Source organism: Scyliorhinus torazame, chromosome 9 (genome assembly GCF_047496885.1).
Source record: "Scyliorhinus torazame isolate Kashiwa2021f chromosome 9, sScyTor2.1, whole genome shotgun sequence".
NCBI classification, from domain to species: domain Eukaryota; kingdom Metazoa; phylum Chordata; class Chondrichthyes; order Carcharhiniformes; family Scyliorhinidae; genus Scyliorhinus; species Scyliorhinus torazame.
Genome location: NC_092715.1, coordinates 197,670,067 through 197,694,616, shown reverse-complemented (window position 1 = coordinate 197,694,616; position 24,550 = coordinate 197,670,067). Strand labels below are relative to the sequence as shown.

At 45.7% G+C, this 24,550-nt stretch overlaps 1 protein-coding gene across 5 annotated transcripts in view; it reads right to left on the bottom strand.

The window, feature by feature from the left end:
- The window catches only part of slc24a2 (solute carrier family 24 member 2), a 397,942-nt gene that overhangs the window by 144,764 nt on the left and 228,628 nt on the right, over window positions 1-24,550 (bottom strand). For 3 of the 5 annotated variants that reach the window (XM_072516936.1, XM_072516938.1, XM_072516937.1), the window contains exons 3-4: window positions 10,272-10,325; window positions 7,910-8,018 (exon numbers count right to left, since the gene is read on the bottom strand). In XM_072516936.1, the coding sequence (XP_072373037.1) occupies window positions 7,910-8,018; window positions 10,272-10,325 (163 nt within the window). The remainder of the gene's footprint in view (window positions 1-7,909; window positions 8,019-10,271; window positions 10,326-24,550) is intronic. The other 2 variants (XM_072516939.1, XM_072516940.1) reach the window with 1 other exon arrangement.

Sequence of the window (24,550 nt, the reverse complement as noted above, 5' to 3'; positions counted from 1 at the left end):
TGCATGTTAGCGTTAGTGACTTATTGACGAGGAACCCCAGGTCCCTTTGCATATCTACACTTAGGAATTATTTTTTAAGAAATACTCTGCACATTGGTTCCTCCGACCAAAATTCTTTCAAATAAGTGAGACAGTCTACATTCTGTAAGAATAACTAAGCACTGAGCTAAGAGTAATCAAAAATAATGTGATGCTTTGGGGTATAAAAATAGAAATGAACATTTGCCTCAAACCCAAAAGCATCTACAGAACTGCTGCTCACATACTTTATGCTTCCTCTGGGAGGTGCAAATTGTTTTCTTTGTAACAAATGCTGGGCAACCCCTGCCTTTGGCTGTTGTAATCAAAATTAATTTTTACTGAATCCATTTGAGCTGATCTTAGTACTATAATAATAATCTTTAATATTGTCACAAGTAGGCTTACATTAACACTGAAATGAAGTTACTGTGAAAATCCCCTAGTCGCCTCATTCCGGTGCCTGTTTGGGTACATGAAGGGAGAATTCAGAATGTCCAGGTCTCTGGGACTTGTGGGAGGAAACCCATGCAAACACAGGGAGAAAGTGCAGACTCCACACAGACAGTGACCCAAACGGGAATCGAACCTGGGACCCTGCTGCTGTGAAGAAACAGTACTAACCACTAACTACTGGCCTGAACGTGTTGGGACACGTGGCTCTCTCTGAATCGCTGGCCGGGAATTTCCTAGGAGTTTCCCCACTGGTACAGTTTGTAGTGGAAGTCTCGCTTACCCGTGTAAATAAAGTTTCCATCACATTCTGGTGAAATTATGCCAACGACGTGGAAGGAGTTCAAAGGGCATTCCTGGCCAGCTTTCGCTGCTGCGTTCTCAATAGTACATACTGCAGAATTTACATTCATCTCCCTAGTCTTACAAAATTACCCAGCGAAGAGAAATGACAAGTGCAAACTGCTAGGATTTGAAAAACTGTGTAACATTTGTTTGGGTGATCAAATTAGCTGTGTTAGAGGGTGAAGAGAGGCCTCAACCTGGTTTGATATCAGGTTTAGCTAACAAGTCAGGCGACCCTGACCTCTACAAGAAAGCCAGATAAAGAAATCCAACAAAGGATGCCAAAAGACAGTACCGGACCAATCTTGAGTACCAGGCTATCCACACGGATCCCCGCCGTCTATGGCAAGGTCTGCAAGACATAATGGGCTACAAGATGAAGGCATGCAAAATTGTCAGCTCCAACACACCCCTCCCTGATGAGCTCAATGCATTCGGTGCACGCTTTGAGCAAGAGGTCAGCGAGAGCGAGCCCTTCACCCCAGAAGCCGCGGATGAACTTATATCGGACGTCAGACGTCACAACAGACGACAGAGCAGCCTTCTCAAAGGTCAACCCACGGAAAGCCACTGGCCCGGATGGGGTACCCGGACGAGCACTCAGGTCTTGCGCGAATCAGCTGGCGGGAGTATTCGCAAACATCTTCAAACTCTCTTTACAACAATCTGAGGTCCCTGTCTGCTTCAAGAAGACCACCATCACCCCTGTACCAAAAAAAATGTCAAGCAGCGTGCCTTAATGACTATCGTCCAGTGGCTCTGACATCCATCATCATGAAGTACTTCGAAAGGTTAGTCATGGCACGAATCAACTCCAGCCTCCCGGATTGCCTTGATCCACTACAGTTCGTCTACCGCCGCAACAGGTCCACAGCAGGCGCCATCTCCATGGCCCTGCACTCTACCCTGGAACTTCTAGATAACAAAGACACCTATGTCAGACTCCTATTTATCGATTACAGCTCAGCCTTCAACACCATCATTCCTACGAAACTCATCTCCAAACTCCGTGGCCTTGGCTTCGGCTCCTCCCTCTGCGACTGGATCCTGAACTTTCTAACCCACATGCCACAATCAGTAAAGATAGGCAACAATACCTCCTCCACGATCATCCTCAACACCGGTGCCCCACAAGGCTGTGTCCTCAGCCTCCTACTATATCCCTTATACACCTATGACTGTGGCCAAATTCCCCACCAACTCGATTTTCAAATTTGCTGATGACACCACCGTAGTGGGATTTCAAACAATGACGAGACAGAGTACAGGAATGAGATAGAGAATCTGGTGAGCTGGTGCAACGACAATAACCTCTCCCTTAATGTCAACAAAATGAAGGAGATTGTCATCGACTTCAGGAAGCGTAGTGGAGGACTTGCCCCTGTCTACATCAATGAGAACGAAGTAGAAAGGGTCGAGAGCGTCAAGTTTTTAGGTGTACAGATCACCAACAGCCTGTCCTGGTCCCCTCATGCCGACACTATAGTTAAGAAAGCCCACCAACGACTCTACTTTCTCCAAAGACAAAGGAAATTTGGCATGTCAGCTACGACCCTCACCAACTTCTACAGATGTACCATAGAAAGCATTCTTTCTGGTTGTATCACAGCTTGATATGGAGCCTGTTCTGCCCAAGACCGCAGGAAACTGCAAAAGGTTGTGTATGTAGCCCAGTCCATCACGCAAACCAGCCTCCCATCCATTGACTCTATCTATAATTCCCGCTATCTATAACAGCCAGCATAATTAAGGACCCCATGCACCCCGGACATACTCTCTTCCACCTTCTTCCTTCAGGAAAAAGATACCAAAGTTTGAGGTCACGTACCAACCGACTCAAGAGCAGCTTCTTCCCTACTGCCATCAGACTTTTGAATGGACCTACCTCGTATTAGTTGATCTTTTCTCTACACCTTGCTATAACTGTAACATTATATTCTGCAGTCTCTCCTTCCTTCCCTATGTACGGAATGCATTGTTTGTACAGCATGCAAGAAACAATACTTTTCACTGTATACTAATACATGTGACAATAATAAATCAAATCAAATAAGGTCACTAAAATGAGTTATGTTGTGGAAACTTGGGAGAAAAATCTCTTTCACTATTTAAAAATAATGAATAACAAAATTAATGTTTTCTTTCAAGCTGCTTTTCATCTGAAATAATTAGTTTTTTGGTAGACCATCGGGCTTGGATTGCTTAACATGCCTCTCTGGGTTGATCAATTGGAGAAAAAAGACTGCCAGATATTGGGAGGGCAAGTGCTTTGACACAGCACACCATGCTGCAAATTGCTTTTTTTGTTTAAATTTAGAGTGCCCAATTCATTTTTTCCAATTAAGGGGCAATTTAGCGTGGCCAATCCACCTAGCCTGCCCATCTTTGGGTTGTGGGGTCGAAACCCACGCAGACACGGGGAGAATGTGCAAACTCTACACGGACAGTGACCCAGAGCTAGGATCGAACCTGGGACCTCGGCGCTGTGAGGCAGCAATGCTAACCACTGTGCCACCGTGCTGCCCATGTTGTGAATTTCTACACTTAGTGTGGCAGAATTTGCTACTCAAGTACTGCCTAGTTTTATTTTTATTTTTTAAAATGTGTTTCAGAAGCAGTGTTAAGTGCCCATTTCTGATGGCAACATTTCATTAATCCAAATTATCAGAGACCCTAGATATCCTGATCAGGCTGTGACTGGTCTTCCTAGTGATGTCTCCGGCTTTTCAATGGAGAAACAATGCCTTGTGCTTGACGGAAAGCATAATCTGCATGGAAAGGATAAACAGAGTTAAAACATCACTCCTCACAATCAATATAGGATGCAGCATAGTCATTTAATGACAAAAATTACCTATGTCTGGCTTGCTACAGTGTATAATTTAGGACAGCATGCTAATTGTTAGAATTACATACTTAAAGAGTTGCACAATTATAAGTGTCTAGTGATTAATAATCAAGATAAAATGGCTTGGATGGGGCACTTCAGGATACTTCAGATGATTAAATATCTGAGTACTTACTGATTTCCAACTTCTCTCCCTCCATTCGTTTACACCATTGACAGATCCAGGAGAAACCAGGTCAGCTGGCGCAGCTTGAGCAGGGGTGACTATCTTTGAGAGTTGATCTTTCTTCTGTAGCATCTTGCTTGCAGTGTGGTTTTCTTTGACATCATTAAAATGGTTCCAGAAATCATTTCCATTGGGCATTACCGAGCAACCGGGTGTGTTTGGGGGGAGGGGAAAGAGTGGAGGGGGGAGTGGTGATGTGTGGGCTGGAATTTACACCATAGAATCTCAAAATGCTGTCTTTATTGCATGACAGTGGTTGCATATCCCTCCAGTAACCTGGAAATGTACTTCATGTCATGAACAGACATTATATCATGAACAGCCATTTTACATGATTCAATGGCTTTTCTCCCATTAAAAAATTCTTTCATGTGACATGGGCGTCGCTGGCTGGACCAGCCTCAGAGTTAATGTTCCCTTGTACTCAAGTTCAAATCGGAGTTTTAATTGTTTAATAGATTGCACTTATTGTTTAATAGGGGCACAGTAGTTGGCACTGCTGCCTCACAGCACCAGGGACCTGGGTTCAATTCCGGCCTTGGGTGACTGTGTGTGGAGTTTGCACTTTCTCCCAGTGTCTATGTGGCTTTCCTCCGGGTGCTCCGGTTTCCTTCCACTGTCGAAAGATGTGCAGATTATGTGGATTGGCCATGCTAAATTGTCCTTTAGGTCCAGAGATGCGCAGATTAGGTGGGGTTACTGGGTAGCAGGGATAGGGAGGGACCCTGTTAGGGTGCTCTTTCAGAGTGTTGTGCAGATCCAATGGGCCAAATGGCCTTCTTCTGCACTGTGAGGATTCTATGACAGACATCCAATGACAGAATAGGCTGTACCACATATAAAGATGGCACTGTTTTGTGTTGGAGAAGTGATCACTGAATACAATAAACTTGGGAGTCGAAAAAGTCAAGACTTGCTTCCAATTCTTATTATATAGTTACCATTGCAGCTTAACACCAATTCCCCAAGGGAGCATTTAAGAGTCAAGCACATTGTTGTGGATCTGGAATCACATGTAGCCCAAACAGGCAAGGATGACAGATATCCTTCCTGAAAAGGACATTAGTGAACCAGATGAGTTTTTACAACAATCGATCATGGTCAGCCAGATTTTTATTGAATTCAAATTTCCCCATCTGCGTGATGGGCTTCGAATCCAGGTATCCAGAGCATGATCTTGGGTTTCTGGAATACTAGTCCAGTAACAATACCACTATGGTATGCCTAGTATGGAGGGTATTAGCTATGAGGAGAGATTGAATAAACTGGGATTGTTCTCCCTAGAGAGACGGAAGCTGACGGGCGACCTGATAGAAGCTTATAAAATTATTAGGGGTATAGATAGGGTGAAGAGTTGGAGGCTTTTCCCAGGGCGTAAATGGCAATTACAAGAGGGCACAAGTTCAAGGTGAGGGGGGAAAGGTTCAGTGGAGATGTGCGGGAAAGTTTTTTTTATACAGAGGGTGGTGACGACCTGGAATGCACTGCCAAGTGAGGTGGTTGAGGCAGATATGTTAGCGGCCTTTAACACTTTGAAGACTCATCTGGATTGGTACATGAACAGACGGGTAATAGAAGGATACAGGCGGTTGGTCTAGATAGGACACGTGATCAGCGCAGGCTTGGCGGGCCGAAGGGACTGTTCCTGTGCTGTATTGTTCTTTGTACTACGCCACAGTCTCCCCTTTTTAAGGCAAATTGTTTTGCTGATTGTTCATTGAAGCAGCAAATGGAAATATGAGATTTTGATTTATTCAATACATTTAATTAAACACTTCAATCCTGCAAGCACTACGGTGGACAAAATAAGACCTCTTATTTTGGTGCTCGCAACTCAAACTTAAATGCTTAATCTATTTGCTTTTTCCCCTCACAGTATTCTCATATCCCTTTATGTCATTGGTATTTAGAAATCGATTTGCTCATAAGCTCATTTATTCAGGAAAGGTTTTCGAATAATGTAAAAGCAAAACACTGAACTCTGAAGTAAAATCAGTAAATGCTGGAAATTCTCAGTAGGTCAGGCAGCATCTGAGAGGAGAGAAACGGAGTTGACATTTCATCTCGGTGACCTTTCATTGCTCACAAACGCGGCTGCGCCTGTTGAGTATTTCCAGCATTTTCTTTTTTCACATCTAATAATGCACAAGCTGGCATGTTAAAAAAAAAATTCTCCCAAGTCCTTTGCCAGTACAGAATACAAGTACCTGTTACAGTTCTTTGAAGGATGATGGCAATTTAGAAACAGCCCCAATACTGGGAGAGATTGACAGATGTACTAGGATTCATATTCTGGACATGATAGGAGTGTAAAGTGAAATTGAGGGGTGTGAAACCAGCGACTGAATCCAACCTGTCCGTTTGGTTGTGACCCTCCATGGTCTTTTGAAAACATATTTTCAACTTTGGCAAGAGCTTCTTCATCTTATTCCTAGATACTGTCAGTCAGCTGAGAGATGGTCTGCTTAGATTTAGGTTTTTCCTTAAATGACAAATAAAATCATAAAGGAGCCAAATCAAATAAAAGCTGCAACCATCTTAATTTTTCAAGCTCGAGTGCCCAAGGAAAATATTTTCCATCTGGTCCGGTCACCTCTGACGCATTTCTAACATGCAGTCTTTTCCAAACTTGCACTCTCTTCGGAAACAGAGTCAGCACAAGGAGTTAAAACAGATTAGTTAGTACAATGAGTTAACACCTCTAACTACTGAAAGCAATCCAATCTAATGTGATTAAATGAAAGTTTCCGTTCTTTAATATCTGCTGAACTTAAGTGAAATGAATTTATCCATTAGAACTCATTTCCAACGGGCTTAAGCTAATAGCACAAAACAACTCACAAGTTGCCACTAATTCAGCAATCTCACTTTAAAAAAAAATTGCATGAAGATCCCGAATGTGGAAAATATAAACGTTGCAAAGGCAGTATAGAAACATTCCAGATGCTTGGATTAACATGGATCTTTGAGTTGGTGCAACGACAGCTGTACCTCAGGCAGACAATACCCGATCAAGGAGAGAAACTAGACAAGGTTTTCCCCCACAGCAATACCATCTTTCTCCTGGAGAATAAAATGCACAGTAATTACCTCCAAAGCTGTATCTGTCCAAAGGTTATAAATAAGATTTGTGGAAATATACCATCAGCCCTTTTAGTAAACCACAACTACAGATATCTGTACAAGACATTACAAAAGACACAGGGAGTGAGTAAAAAACCCTTACCTTGTCAATTAAACCTGAATCTATTGCTCATATCGGTCTGATTTTAATATGACAAAGGAAGTGAAGAACATAATATGGCATATTGAAAAGACAAGGCTACACTTCATGAACTGGATGTTATGAGTGAAGGTTTTGGAGAAAAGGTTTTAATTTTCTTGCAGTTGTAACCTCAAAGTAACATGATTCTGCCTGTACCAAACATAGACCACAACCAAATGTCACAAAAGTGACTTACTGTATCCAAACAACCTTCTTAGAAGGATAATATTCCAGAATATTCTAACAGGGGAAATTTTGAAATTGCCCTCGTCTCAGAACAAAGTTGATTTTAGCCACTCAAGAAAGCCTGCAGAAGACATTAGATTTCTACTTGCCTGATCGCAGTCCGTTTTCCACTCCATCTGATTTTCTATCCCATTGACTTCAATTATAGGAGGATTCCAAGATGGACTGTCAATTCATCATCGTCCATCTTGCTATACTGCTCAAGTCAAATTTATATTTCAGTGGACTCGACGATTGCAGTGTAATGCTCAGGCAATTCACAGCAATTTTCTTCTCAGGGCAAGTTTGGGGCAAGGGAAGGCCTAGCAGTATTTAATCTGTAGCAGGTTTATGTTCTGTGTCAGCTGCAAGCATCACTTCGTTCTGATACGATAGACTAAAGATGGAGCGCATACTGGTTAAAAGGTGGAGAACAGTAAACATGAGCAAACCGGTTTGCAAAATTTCCATATCAAACCATAAGTAATTTCTTATGTGTAAAGTTTCACATCAGAGTGTTGTCGGTTACCTTCAGCAAGTGGATCCAGAGTGTTGATCATTAGCTGAAAGATGCTGTTCCTCATGAGGGTGTTGTGCAGGGATGCAGAGCTCCCACCCCGCTGGAGACGTGGCTTGGGCTGCAAAATAACAGTTATGTATATATAAGCACATTTGTTTACTTCCTCCGTATTTTTCAAAGCATTACTGTATCTGCAAAATTATGCAAATGAAAATAGTTTTATCCCGCAACTCCCTGCAATCATGCAATGTGAAAAGTGCGACAAAAACATCACTGTGCATCCTTAAAATACAATTTCCTGGCATGGAGATAGCACTCATTGCAGTAGAGAGATTAGATAGTTTATGTCTATTGTTTGTGGAGCAAGTGGACACCAAACATGAGATCCATGCTGGAATACGGCACGGTAAGCTGATCAAAGGAGATAACTCGGCACTTCAATTAACTATTGTAGAACACAAAACTGCTTATTCTGGCATAATATTCATTTGCAGACTGCTGCAATAGGAGGAACTCAATGACAAGATTAATATTTATACAATGTGCTAAGATACAATTGTTGACTATTCACGTAAAATAATCATTTTGAATAATGCAAGCAATATGTGGTATCAACTCCATTTAACAAATGCAGCTTAGCAAGCATTTTCATTTTGAACAGGTTCTTAGAATCCATCAGCAACTGGGAATATGTTAAAGGTGTATCAAGGCCCAAGTATTACAAGGATGGTTTTTGTTTTGCCGAGAATAGTTGCAAAAGACCTTTAATTGACATTTGTTTCCATATTCAGCATTGCGTTTTGATGAAGGACTAACTGCCCGCTCAAGATGTCATCAAGGGAACAGATTTGGAGAGATCCTGGAATTCAACGATGCGAGGAGACTCAATTAGTATCGTACGCCAACATGCATCAGCGATTATATGTGTGGGTGTGTGGAAGGCATCTCCTTCAAACATTCTCAAGTTTCCGCAAAACCAATTCCCTCACTAGCAATGGTTTAAGCAGCTTAAATTGGAAGTGGGTAGGGGAGTAAATTGAATATTAAAGGAGGTAATTAGGTTTCATAATTGTTTCGAATATTTTTAATATAAAAGTGACCCAGGGATCATTAATAGGAACACTGCACTTTCCAATATATATTAGTATGTCCTGGATTTCAGAATGCAGGGCATAATTTAAAAATAATGTGGAGTGCTGAAATGGGCAGAGGTAGTTCAAAGCAGAGAAGTGTGAAGAGATACATTTTGGTAGGAAGAATGGAGTGAAGATTAGCTAAATGGTACAATTTTAAAAGGTGGTGCAAGAACAGAGAGATCTATTCAAACAAATCTTTGAACGTGGCAGGTGGTAGGATAAGCTGAGAGGGTTGTTATTTTTAAAAAACACATGGGACTCTTAATCGAGTAAATAAAAACAAGGGATTTAGACCCCAGCTCAATTCAGAGTACAAAACTTTAGGAAGGGCACTCAGGCCTTTACAGACAAGTGTAACCAGAATGTTATCAGGAATGAAGGACATCAGTAACCTTAAGCTGGGATTGTTTTCCCCACAGTAGAAAAGATTGTGAGGATATTTGAAAGAGGTGTCAGATGGTTTTGATGGAATAAAGAGAAACCCATTTCAGTGGCAGAAGGGTTGGTAACCAAAAGATACAGATTTAAGGTGATTGGCAAATGGACCAGAAGTGACGGGAAATTATCTTTCGCAGTAATGTTACAATCTAGAATGCTTGGCCTTAAGGTTGCGGGAAGCAGAGTTAATAATAATTCTTAAGGGAATTGGATAATATTTGAAGGTAACAGGGAAGCAACAGGAGTACAGGACTAATGGACAGTTCCACCAGAGAGGCAGCACAGATAGGATCTCATCACGCTGCAATTCTATTATTCACTTGACAAAATGCAAAACTTTCTCATGAATTAGCGTCAGCTGTACAGTCTGTCACAGGAATGAATTTTTATATTTTTTCTGCTATCCTCAATGAAGAGGGAATGTTATCAGAATCTGAAAGCAAACGTGATCTGCAGCATCTATTAAGCTGCAGTGTGGTCCCTACCTGATTCCATGAAACTGGGATCTCTAGCTGATTGAGGAATTAGCTCCTCGTGTTTTAATTAGCCCCCATGACCCCTGCTTATTCCATGCAGCTGGAAGCGGCACCATTAGCCAAGTCAGTCATTCGCAAGACTTCAGAATTACACAAACAGCAATAAATTTCACACATGTGTAGTCGCCGTTCACTTCTTGCAACAAGGGAAAAATATTCAATCAGTTGGACACCACATGACGTAGGGTGGACAGCAAAGACAAATTAATGACTAGGATATCACACAACATCAACCCGAGAACTAGTTACAATTGCTCCTACCGTGAGCATGTTGGGATCCTTCTGGCCAGCATGGGCTTCCTGATGATTACCCACCTTTTAGGTAGCAGCAAAAAAAAAAAAAGAGTGGGAGAGGGAATGAAGAAAACAGTAAATCATAAATTAAATGAAAGGAGCTGAAAAGACACAATCAGCAAAGCAATCATAAAATCAGAAGAAAAAAAAGTTGCATATCGCCAAACAAAATGCACTTCAAAAGAAATTTCAGCAGTGGAAATTGCTGCAGAGGTAATAGAGCAGACTGTCCTTGCACCAAGTCTTACACAAAAGTTGCAGAAAGAAAGCGGAAATGTAGAACATGGGCGGCACAGTGGTTAGCACTGCTGCCGCAGTGCAAGGGACCTGGGTTCAGTTCCAGCCTTGGGTGACTGTCCGTGTGGAGTCTGCACTTTCTTCCAGTGTATGCGTGGGTTCCCTCTGGGTGCTCCGCTTTCCTCCCACAGTCCAAAGATGTGTAGGTTAGATTAAGAGGTCATTGGAATAGGGCTGGGGAGTGGGCTTGGGTAGTGCTCTTTCAGAGGGTCACTGCAGTCTCAAGGGGCCGATTGGCCAATTCTCCGCATTGCAGGGGTTATATGAATTGTCAAAGTTTGAGAACTTGTTCAGATGCACAGTAATGAAATCACTTACTCGTTCAATATGCGCATCATTAACACTCTCTGGAATAATGATGCCAACACAATTTTACTGAATTTATCAAGTTTAGAGACCAATTCCCCTGAAATTATGGTTTTATTTACTAAAGCAAATTATTATTTTAAAAAAAAATTTAGAGTACCCAATTCATTTTTTCCAATTAAGGGGCAATTTAGCGTGGCCAATCCACCTACCCTGCACATCTTTGTGTCGTGGGGGCGAAACCCACGCAAATACGGGGCAAATGTGCAAACTCCACACGGACAGTGACCCACAGCCAGGATCTAACCTGGGACCTCAGTGCCACCGTGCTGCCCTAAAGCAAATTAGATATACAGATAACACACTTGTAATTCTCCAACGAAACTATTCCATTGAATATTTCCAAAACAATTAACTTAAAAAAGAGACACAAGAAATCCTGGCAAGTAACATTTGGGCCACATTTAGTATCAGTCCTGAATTGCCATGAAAAGGCAGTGGTGAGCCAACCACAGGAGATTTTCAGTTGTGATGCTCTCAGAATGATGCAAGATGGGCAATGACACAGATTTTCCCACCAACTTCCTTATTTTTGACCACTTGTTGCAACTGTTTGACAACTGAGTGGCTCTCCAGGATCACCTTGAGGGACTACAGCCACATTGTAGGGGAGAACAGATAGAGGAGACAAGCTCTCCATCCTGAAAGGCAGTACTAATATGCGTTTCCAACAAATGCACAGCATTCATGATTATTTTCCCTCAGATTAGACATGAGTGGATTACAATTTGCCAGAGAATAATTATTTAGTTGTTGGTGGTTATTTGCAGCCCTGTTGGCTAGTTTGGTTTTGTGATTGATGTGTAAATATATAAATGCCTCAATAAAATATTTTAAAAAAAAAGAAATTTGTCAGGAGTATCAGGTTCTGATTGACTACCGGTGTGTATCTTTCCAGGTGCACCACGGAGTTTTCACTAGATTTTCTGGCACTCTGTGCACAGAGAACCTGTGGGGATGGTTTGGGTGTCACTCTGGTGGTGGTTGGGGGGGGGGGGGGGGGGGGTGCCTGTAGATCAGGGTGCCATGTTATTAGGGCACCTCAATCTGCGCTGACAAACTCTGCCACACTGACGTCCCCCCCTCTGCCCCCCCACCCCAAGGACAGTGTGGATCCATGCACAATCGTTGGGGCACTCTCCCTCGCTCCCCCACCACCACGCAAGTACTGGGGCATTCCCCTCAGACACCACCCCTCCCCCCTCAACAGGCAGAGCACTACCCTGCGCGCACAGATAAGGTGGAACCCCCCCACACAAATAGGGCTGCCCAGAGGGCATGCCACCTGGCAATGCCAGGTTGGTATTGCCAGGGGGCAGTGCCCTGGCAGTCCCTTGCCACCCATCATCACGACTGTTTTTTGTTTTTGAAAACCAGTAGTGGTTTACACCGACCGGTGTGGATGGGATGATGTGGAGGGGGCGGGAGCAGCAGCGTGAAGCACTATAATTATATTCAAATTTATTATAAGATATGCTAATCAGACTCATTACCTTCCTGGGTGTGAAACTGTTTGCGTCACCGGAGGGGGCCAGGGAGACTACAAATTGAAATCCCGGCAGCGTAAATCCCATTTTGGGCCACTTTTGAGTTTTACCGACCAGTATGGGATTTGCACCCACGGCAAGAATGGCCGCCTGAACGTGGCCACTGGGTTGCTAGTCTGAAAACTTTGTTTTTCATTCTTTCACAGTAGATGGGTGTCACTGACTAGTCCAGCATTTATGGTCCGTCCTAAATTGCCCTCGAGAAGACAGTGGTGAGCTGCCTTCTTGAACCACTGCAGTCCATGTGGCATAGGTACACCCACTGTGCTGTAAAGGAGGATTACAGTGGGGACTTGCAGGTAGTGGTATTCATGTGCATTTGTTGCCCTTGTCCTTCTCGGTGGTAGAGGTCACGGGTTTGGAAGGTGCTGTAGAAGGAGGTTTGGTAAGTTGCCGCCAAGCATCTTGTAGATGGTACACGCTGCTGCCAATGTGCATCGGTGGTGGAGGGAGTTAATATTTAAGGTGGTGGATATGCCAATCAAACAAATTGCCCGATTGTCCTGGATGGTGTCCAGCCAGCCTAGAGTGTTGGAGCTGCACTCACCTAGGCAAGTGCAGAGTTTTCCATCACACTCCTGATTTGTGTCTTGCAGATGGTGGACAGGCTTTGGGGAGTCAAGAGGCGAGTCACTTGTTGTTCTTATAGCCACAGTATTTCTATGGATGACCAATATAATACCAGCAGAAATGCATGTCTCATTATGTAAAAAAAAAAAGTGGAGCCTGGTGCTAAGCCTTACTAAGGGTTCACTTGGTCAAAGTTTGAGATCCATAAGTAACTTCAACACAGATAGATTTGAAACAAGTCTATACTAATTAGCTTCCATTATAATTTTATATACAATGGTAACATTTAAATGATAGAACTGAAATCAATGAAATTTGACTTTGACACAATTTTCCCAGAAATCGGTAAAGGCCAATGGGTGGATGGGCACAGCAGCACTGAAGCCAACGTATCGCAGGTGGGGGTCTCTGATTCGCCCGCCAGCAACTTAGTAACCAGAGAATCGAGGCGCCATTTTTAAAAGGAGCCAGAGCACAAAGCAGTTCACCTTGGACTCTTGCCCCAAGGCACCGCCTTCTGGCACTGCCCCCAGGCAGGGCCAGGGGGCAGTACCCAGGCATGACCCTCTCCACCCTAAGTGATGCACTCACCCATGTTCCCCTGGGAGGTCTGCTCGGCAGATGCATTCCTGGGGAGACCAATCGGGCTTCACGCCGTTGTCATCATGCTGATATGAATGAATTTTCTGACTGTGGGGTCCAGGATGATTCAGGTGCTGGGGCCTGGTATTGATATCTTAATGAATGCGGACGGTGATCCCCATGTTCCCCAACCGTGTGTTTCTCAGCAGCGCGTCATTCGCTGGCAGTGGGATTTCCCCACTGCCGGTCAATGGGATTCCCCATTGAAACCACCTCACTCCACCAGGAAATGCACTGGTGGGGGTGCACTGCCAGCGGGAAGAAAATCCTGACAACCGGAGAAATCCGGCCAGGGTTTCAGGCTGATATCAAGTTAACCACACAGGTTATTTGCACAATTTCATTCTGTTGTGAGGTACGATTTGAACAACATTTCGGAATCAACTAAATGTACTCTTATTCATTTGATGAGATTGTAGTTATTCACATAGCATAACCTTCTGGGAAAATTCATCAAATTTATGATTTAAATTCATGGCAATGTCAGACAATGTCAGATGTATCCATCTGGCTCAAGTTGCTCAATCACCATCGTGAAGTCTTTATAGATTGCAAATGGGACCTTCAGAAAATTAATCGCTAATAGAAAGAGGCGAGAAGTGACCCTGGCATGAGATCATCAAAACAATTTTATGGTTCCTCAGCTATTTCTTCCACAGTTAGAACTTGAATTTAAATAAACTATATTTGGACTAGCTTATTTCAAGGCAATCAACTGTCGAGTATCACTCAACAAACTTGCAGAGATTCTATCATAAAATCATTAAAATCTTCAATATAAACATCAGTCACCAGCAGCACAGAGCTGCCAGTATCTGCCACACAAACATTACCAGTCACCAGCCGCACAGAGCGGCCGCACAAACATTACCAAGTACAGGACTACCATGGAATCCTTGGAAACTACTCCTCACAGTAATGCACAATTTTGTCCTATGATGAACTCCACCCAATTAATTTAATCTTCTCTGGGAGATTAAAGATGAAACATGTAACTTCACCCTGACCCCCAAAATATTTTAGCACAACTCCAGAATGTCAATCTAACATTTAAGCCTTTATCCTTTGAATGTTACATTGCACAATAACATTTGCACGATCCCTAACAGCAAAACAGGATTGAACTCCAGTGTTTGATCATCTGCATCTGTACTTTTCATATCATTCAGTCTTGTTTTAACCAGACATTGATCCAGTACTTTTTTTTAAAAATATAAAATTAATCAATACACCATTAAATTCTTTTGATGGAATTCTGTTCCACCGGATCTCCTACGCCATTTTACACACCTCCTTACCCAGCAACCTAACAGAATAGATAAGCTGGCACAGCCTCAAAAATGAGGTTGATAACTCCAAAAACAGTCCTGAATGTCACCTTGATGGATGAACTAATGATTTGCACCAAAAAGTGCTGCAGCATGGCATTTGTAGGCAAGATTTGATAGATTTTTTTTGAAATAAGTACAATTTCAACAATAGCATATCCTGCAGCAGCAGTGAATTTACAAGTCAAGATTTAGATTTGTCACGTGTACTAAGGTACAGTGAAAAGTATTGTTCTGCATACAGTCCAGTCAGATCATACCATACGTGAAAAATATATGACATACGATAAATACTCAGTAGGGTGAAGCATGCGGAGTGTAGTGCTACATTGTAGACAAGACGTATGGAGAGATCAGTTTAGTCCATAAGAGGGTCTCTCAGGAGTCTGGTAACAGCGGGGAAGAAACTGTTTTTGAATCTGTTGGTGCGTGTTTTCAGATTTTTGTATCTTCTGCCTGATGGAAGAGGTTGGAAGAAAGAATTACCTGAGTGGAAGGGATGCAGACAGCAGTGTGTATGACACTTTGCTTCCTGAAGTCATGACCCACTAGGTTCTCTATCTCGCTCCTGTACTCGGACTCATCATCATTTGAGATCCGATCCACTCCGGTTGTGTCATCAAACTTGTAGATGGAGTTTGAGACGAATTTTGCCACATTGTTGTGTGTATGGGGAGTGGTAGGGGGGCTAAGTATGCAGTCTTGCGGGCCCTTGTGTTGAGGACTATCGTGGCGGTGATGTTAATCCTTACCGATTGTGGTCTATGGGTCAGGAAGTAGAGGGTCTAGTTGCAGAGGGAGGAGCCAAGTCATAGGCTTTGGAGTTTGGATAGGAGCTTGGCTGGAATTATGGCGTTGAAGCCGGAGCTGGAGTCAATGAATAGGAGTCTGATGCAAGAGTCCTTGTTGTTGAGATGCTCCAGGGATGACTGTAGGGCCAGGGAGATACCATTTGCTGGGGACGGGTGGCGGTGGTATGAGAAGTGCAGTGGATCAAGGTATTCTAGGAGAATGATGTTGATGTGTCTCGTGAACAACCTCTCAAAACATTTCATAATGATAGATGTCAAAGCCAGCGGAGGGTAGCCGCTGAGGCATGTTGTCTGGTTCTTCTTTGGTATGACAGTGGTCTTCTTGAAGCAGGTGGGAACTTCGGAACGGAGGAGGGCAGTTGGTCTGAATACCTACTCTGAGCCATTGGCAATGCTGCCGTCACCATAGCCCTCAAACTATACCCCTTACAAGATTCCTCCTCCATCCTAACCCACTCTATCCTTTCTCCTTCCCAGGATCTGAGGGCACGACCAGGGACCCAGTCAGTACCTGTTGCTTTCCGCCTGTTCACTTTCAAGAAGGCGGATCTGACTTTTGATGCTGTCACAGTAGGTATGGGGTGTGACAATGGTTTGTGAATTTCATGCTTGAAATGAGCAAAGAATGCGTAGAGTTCATCAGGGAGCGGTGCTCTGTTGCCGGAGATTCTACTCGGCTGCCTTGCTACTCGATGAGAGTCTGTGTCGTTAGTTTGTGACTCTAGCTTAGTCCAGTATTGTCTCTCGGCGTCCCGGATGGCGTTGTGGAGGCCATAACTAGATTTCTTATATGGGCCAGGATCGCCCGTTTTGCACACCTGAGACTTGGACTTCAGTAGGGTGCGAATCTCCCGATTAAACTACGGTTTGCCCTTGGGGAACGCACGTATTACCTTCTTTGGCACGCAGTCTTTTACACACTTACTGATGAAGTCTGTGAGGTGGTGGCATACTTGCTTAGGTTAGCCACTGAGTTCTTGAATATGTCCACAGACTCCAAGTAGTTGCGTAGGAGCTCTTCTGTTGCCTCGGATGAGCATAGCCCAACTTTTTTTTTAAAAAAACGCATTTTATTCAAACTTGTATCAAGTAGGTTGCAGCAAATAAACACCCCGGGAAACCTTCTTCCCAACAATCAACTATACAGTTTGTACAGATTTTTCTCCTTTTTCCCCTGCAACGAACAGCTCCCCAAACACAGTCACAAACATCTCCCACCTTTTCTACTTTTCTAAAACTCCACTGCTGAGCCCCTTAACTCATACTTTATCTTCCCTAACCGCAGGAAGTCATACAGGTCACCCAACCATGCTGCTACCCCCGTTGGCGATGCCGACCGCCACTCCAGCAAAATGTGTCACCATGCAATCAGAGAGGCGAAGGCCAAGACATCGGCCTTCCTCCTCTACATGAGCTCCGGCTTCTCTGAAACCCCAAATATCGCCACCAAAGGGTCCGGGTCCACTCCCTGCTCCACTATCCTGGCTAGGACCGTGATCACGCCCGCCCTGAAACTTCCCAATTTTTCACCCCCCCAAAACATGTGCACATGATTCGCTGGCCCCCGCCCACACCTCTCACACTCATCTGCTACCCCCTGAAAGAAGCCACTCATTCTCGCCCGAGTCATATGCACCATGAACGCTACCTTAAACTGTATCAAGCTCATCCTTGCACAAGAGGTCCCGTTTACCCTTCGCAGTGCCTCACTCCATACTCCCCAATTGATCTCCATTCCCAACTCCGCTTCCCATTTCTCCTTGATCTTCACCATCCGCTCGCCTCCCTGCTCCCCCAGCCACTTATATATATCCCCAATTCTTCCCTCCCCTTCCACATCCGGAAGCAGCAGTCGCTCCAGCAGGGTGTATCCCGGCAATCTAGGGAACCTCTTCCAGACCTTTCGTGCAAAGTCCCTAACCTGTAGATACCTGAACTCACTACCCCTTGGCAGCTCTACCCTCTCCCTTAGTTCCTCCAGACTGGCGAACCCTTCCTCCAAATACAAATCCCTCACCTAGACCAGCCCCACTTCCCTCCGTCTCCTGTATACACTATCCATCCCTCCCGGCTCAAACACATGATTCTCGCACAGCGGCATTAGAACAGACATCCCTTCCACCCTAAAATGCCTCCTCAGCTGATTCCATATCTTCACTGTGGACTGCACCACTGGGCTCCCTGAATACCTACTCTGAGCCATTGGCAATGCTGCCGTCACCATAGCCCTCAAACTATACCCCTTACAAGATTCCTCCTCCATCCTAACCCACTCTCTATCCCTTCTCCTTCCCACCAACGCTGCACCTTGTCCACATTCGCTGCCCAATAATAATGAAGCAAGTTTGGCAACGTCAACCCCTCCTGCTGCCTCTGTAGCAGGGTCCTCCCCACCCTCAGCACCTTCCCTGCCCATACAAAGTCAGAGATGGTTGTGTCCACTTTCCGAAAAAAGGCCTTTGGTATAACGATCGGGAGCGCCTGAAAGATAAACAAGAACCTCGGCAGAATATTCATTTTCACCACTTGGACCCTCCCCGCCAACGATAAGTGCAATGTATCCCAAGATCCTCCCTGGCCTCCTCCACCAGCTTCGTCAAGTTCCAGTTATGGAGCCTCGTCCATTCCCACACTACATGAATCCCCAAGTACCTACACCTATCCTTCGCTACCGTAAATGGCATCCCCCCTAAATTAGCCTGCTGCGCCAGCTCATTCACCGGGAATACCTTGCTTTTCCCTACATGCAGCTTGTATCCCGAGAACCCTCCAAACCTCCCCAACAGGCCCATAATACTTCCCATACTCTCCAAAGGATCCAAAACATACAACAAGACCTCATCGGCATAGAGCGACACCCGATGCTCCCTCTGTCGCCTCATTATCCCATGCCACTCTGCCGACCCCTATCGTCAATGGCTCTATGGCCAGCGCAAACAGCAGCGGCGACAGCGGGCACCCCTGCCTCGTACCCCTGTGTAAGTCAAAGCTTCATGAGCTCATATCATTCGTCCTCACCCTCACTCTTGGCACCACATACAGCAACCGCACCCATGCCACAAATCTCGGGCCAAACCCAAACCTTCCCAAAACTTCGAACAAGTACCGCCACTCCACCCGATCAAATGCTCTCTCCGCGTCCATGGCCACCACCACCTCCGGTACCAGAGCTCTCGACGGATTCATCACCACATTCAACAGCCATCTTATATTACTCGCGAGCTGCCTGCCCTTCACGAAGCCTGATTGATCTTCTGCAACCACCCCCGGGACACAATCCTCCATCCTCCCCGCCAACAACTTAGCCAATACTTTCACATCGTGTTCAATAGTGATATTGGTCTATACGACCCACATTCCACCGGATACTTTCCTTTTTGGGGGATTAGTGTGATTACTGCCTGCTTCATAGTCTCCGGCAACTCCCCCTTCTCCAGTGCTTCATTAAACGCCCCCAACAGATGTGGTGCCAGGGGCTGGTTTAGCACACTGGGCTAAATCGCTGGCTTTTAAAGCAGACCAAGGCAGGCCAGCAGCACGGTTCGATTCCTGTACCAGCCTCCCCGAACAAGCGCCGGAATGTGGCGACTAGGGGCTTATCACAGTAACTTCATTTGAAGCCTACTTGTGACAATAAGCGATTTTCATTTCATTTTTTCCTTTCATTAGATGCCTCATTTATCTTCCCTGGCTCGGATACCACATCCCCAGCCCGGATCTTCAATATTTCCCTGGACGTAGCCTGCCTCCACAGCTGGTGCGCCAGCATGCGGCTCGCCTTCTCCCCATACTCGTATTGCACCCCTCTTGCCCCACGCAGTTGCCCTACTGCCCTCCCCGTTGTCAGCCTGTCAAATTGTCCCTGCAACTTTTTCTTCCTCGCCAATCCCTCCACGGTGGGCACCCTCTAATATTCCCTGTCCACCTCCACTATTTCGCTCACTAGACGGCCATGTTCCGCCCTCCTTTCCTTATTCACACTAACAGTAAATTAGATAATTTCTCCCCGGACCACTGCCTTCAGTGCTTCCCAAAAAATGCCTGCCGACACCTCCCCATTCTGATTGAACTCCACATAATCCGGAATCACCAACTGCACCTTATCACAAAAACCTCCATCCGCCAACAACCCCGAGTCAAACCTCCACCCCGGCCTCTGCTCTCGTCCCGTAATGAACCGAATATCCAGCCAGTGGGGTTCATGGTCCGAAATAACTATCCCCGCATACTCTGCCCCCTCCACCCCAACAAAAATCTCCCGACTCACTACAAAGCAATCAATCCTCAAATACACCTTATAGACGTGTGAAAAGGAGGAATACTCCCTTCCCCCTGGGTTCTGGAAGCGCCATGGATCCATCATACCCATCCTCTCCATAAACCCCCCCAGTTCCCCTGCCATGCGTACCCTACCCATCGACATGGGGCTCGATCTATCCACCCTCGGCTCCAGGACACAGTTAAAATCTCCTCCCATGATCAATTGGTACGTGGCCAAATCCGGGATTGCTGTCAGCAACCCCCTCATGAAATGCACATCATCCCAATTTGGGGCGTACACATTTACCAACACTACCGGTGCCCCTTCCAATACCCCACTCACACCTTCCAATACCCCACTCACAATCACATATCTCCCACCTGGATCCCTCACCTCCTTTGTGTCATGATATGCAAACATGCAACCAATGAATACTCCGAATAGGACACAACCAATGGGCACTCGGGTGGCATCACCACAAGGGGGCATGACATAAACATTATAAAAGGGATGAGGCACTCACACCCTGCCTCTTTCCACAGACCGACATCGAGAGAGTTAGACAGGGTTTAGCACCATCACACCCCAGCACGTGGCTTGGAGCAAGCTGGTACAGTTAGACTGAGTTACTATGGTTAGATTAGCAGAGAGTTGAACTCATTTGAGAACTGTGTTAATAGTTCAGTAAACACGTTGAACTCACTTCAGAGTCTGGAACATCCTTTAGTTAAGACTGCATCAAGTAGCAGCCTGTGTTATCCGAAGCAGCATAACAACACTTCGCACTCACGAATCCCATTTTTTTGCTCATTAAAATCGCCACACCCGTCGATTACAAATCAAACCCCGAGTGAAAAACCTGCCCAACCCACCCCTTCCTTAACCTAACCTGGTCCTTCACTCGGAGGTGTGTCTCCTGCAAAAAGAAACCCCCGCTTTCAAGCTCCTGAGGTGCGTGAACACCCGCAACCTTTTAACCGGCCCATTCAGTCCCCGGACGTTCCACTTTACCATCCTTACAGCAGGCTTGCGCCTCCAATCTCCTCCACCGTCCGTCATTTCCCCACTTACTCCTGCCCCTTTAATTCCACTCTGCACCTAGCCCATCCCAGATGGCCCCTTTCTTCGCTCTTGACCATGTCATCTCTCACCCTCTGCCGCCTCGCAGAAACCCATCCCCAGCTTTTCCCCTTCTTCCCCCCCGTCCCCCCACTCCCACTTCCCCTTTCCACCCTCCCCCCGGCCACCCCTCTTGGCCTTCTCCCCCACCACCTCACTTCCGTTCACCAGCATAACCTGCTAGCGCGGCTGCCCCGGCCCAAAGGCACATGCTAATGATCTCCCCCTCCCTTCCACCCCCCCCCCCCCCCATGCCTCAGCTCTGCCCCACCCAAACAAGGACTTCTCCTGAACTCCAGGTAGCCTTCTCCAAAAGCAAACAAACAGATGTTAAACACAAACAGTCCCATGAAACAGGAGGGGGGGGGGATGGGAACATCCATCCCCACATAAACTTTTCACCCCTACAACTCCTTACAATCTCAACATTGAACAACCCCCCCCCCCCCAAACAAAAAAAGGCGAAAATCCCCCAATCCCTCCACCCACTTCAAACATGCTCCTGACCATTACATAGTGCCAGCACCCCGGTTCCCAAGCATTGTCCACTCAGTTCTCGCCCAGTTTATGCTCCTTAATGAAGTCTTCGGCCGCTTCTGGGGTCTCGAAATAATACTCCCGGCCTCCGAACGTCACCCGTAATTTCGCCGGGTAGAGCACCCCAAACCTGATCTGCCGCCGGTACAGCACCGCCTTGGCCTTGTTGAAACCTGCCCGCTGTTTTGCCAACTCTGCTCCGATGTCCTGATAAATCCGGACATTATTTCCCTCATAGTCGCAGCTACGCTTCTCCCTGGCCCACCATAGGATTTTCCCTTTCTCCACAAATTTATGGAGTCTCACGATCACCACCCGCGGCGGCGCCCCAGCTCTAGGCTTTTGCCTCAGAGACCTATGCGCTTGGTCCACTTCAAGTGCCTTATCTAGCACCCCATCTGCCACCAGTCCCGCCAGCATCCTCGAGTCGTACCTCGTGGCGCTCACACCTTCCACTCCTTCAGGCAGACCCACTATTTGCAGGTTCTGCCTTCTCGAGGTATTCTGCTGCTCCTCCACCTGTGCCCTCAGCATTTTACAAAGGTCTCCTAGGAGCCCCACCTCCGCCTCCAGAGCCACCAAACGATCTCTGTGGTCAGAGATCACTCCTTCAATCTCGCGAATCTGTGACCCCTGCACCTCCAAACATCTCTCCATCTGCTCCAAAGTACTCTTCAGGGGTGCCGCAGCTCCTGCAATGGTCTTTGCATGATCCTCATGCATTTCTTTCCTTTGTTTATGGAATTCCTCCTTGATAAAAGTCATCAGCTCCTGTATCTGGGGCCTTACAGCTTGCCCCTCCCCCGCCTGCATGCTGGAAGAGACTGTCTGTGAAGCACAAGACTGTTTCAGCTTTCCAGCCAAACCTCCCACTGTTTTCTGCCGGGTCCGGTGATCAGAAGCGATACCATTCCAGGGGTAAACTACTCCTCTGACATTCACCTACGCCCTTTCATCAAAATTCCACCCGGATCTGGGTAAAGAGCCCTTTTCTGTGACTTTGAACAGGAACAGCCCTTTATGTGACCAATCACTCCATGGTCACAAGCGGAAGTATAGCCCGACCTTCTTAACCGGATTCTCCCACTTAGAGGGAGCGATAAACAGGCTGGACTGGAGATAAGATTCAACATTGACAAAGGGGGCTTTGCATGAGCTGAAGATTCCGAAGGGTGAAGGATGACCAGGAGAGCACTGGAATAGTTGAGCCTGGAGGTGATAGCAAGGATTTGCGTTTGTGGTAAATAGGCTCAGGTAGGGGCAGGGGCAGGCAATATAGCACAAGCTGGAAGAAATGGTATTTGTGATGGAGACTCAATTAGGTTAGAAACGGAGTTCGGATTAAAAGGAATCCTAAATTTGCAAACCGTCTAATTTAACCTGACTAGAGGAATCTATGGCAAGGCTATAGAATTAGTGCCTGGAATCAAAGGCAATGAATGGCTTTGGTATTTCTAACACTTAACTGCAGGAAATTGAACCTCCATTCAAGGTTATCGCACCACAGAGAGTGGAGAAGCTGGTAGATTGGTAGAGCTGGGTGGCATCAACATACAGATGGAAGCTGACCCCATGTCTGCGGATCATGTTCTTACAAGTCAGCTTCAAAAAAATATCTGTTCATGGGATGTGGACATCGCCGGCTGGGCCAGCATTTATTGCCCATCACTAATTGCCCTTGAGCGGGCAGAGTCAACCACACTGCTGTGGGTCTGGAGTCACATTAGGCCAGACCAGGGAAGGACGGCAGATTTCCTTCCCTAAAGGGCATTCGTGAACCAGATGCGTTTTTACGACAGTAGACAATAGTTTCATGGTTATAATTAGACTTTATAAATTCCAGATTCTTTTTATTGAATTCAAATTTCACCATCTGCAGTGGTGGGTTTCGAGCTCGGATCCCTAGAGCATTAACCCTGGGTTTCTGGTTTACTAGTCCAGTGACAATATCACTACACTACCGCCTTCCTTCGCTGACCTGCATTGGCTCCTATTTCCCAGAAACTCAAAATTTAAAATAGCTATCCTCACCTCCATATCAATTCTTTCCCTTATACCCTCCGTACAAGTTCTCCCAGCCCGACAAGTCTTTCCCTGAACTTTGCATCTTTAACATTTTCCCGTGGCACGTGGACATCACTGACAATGCCAGCATTTATTGCCCATCCCAAGTTGCTTTCGAGGTGGTGGTGATGAAGCAGCTCCTGGAACTGCAGCAGAACAACTGGCGTAGGTACACCAACAGTGCTGTTAGGGCGGAAGTTCCAGGTTTTTGACCCAGGGATGATGAAGAAAATGGGGATATCTCCCCAAAGCAGGATGGTGCTTAATGAAATGAGCCGAGGGCACAAGCCAGTGAAGAACTCCTGCAGCGATGTCAAGGAGATGAGGTGATTGGCTGCCAACAACCACAGCATCTTCCTTCTGTGCTCTGTAGGACTCCAACCAGTGTGAGAGCTTTCCCACCGATTCACATTGACCAAGGGGGCCGTGATGTCATGGCAGAAGACAGCAGCCCACACGGCATTACTTCTATTAGTGGGGCTGTATTTGTGCTCGTGCTGGTTTTACTTTCTGGCAAAGACAAATAAGCTCGACAACAAATTCCACTGCAAGTTCCCAGCAGCACAATCAATGCTGAAATCGGTACAATGTCTACACAAAGTGTGATCTGGAGACAATAAGTTGCTATATAAGCACAGGCTCTTTCTTAAATGTGGTTTACAAGTTTAAAAATAATGTTTACAGAAAATTGAGAGATCATGGC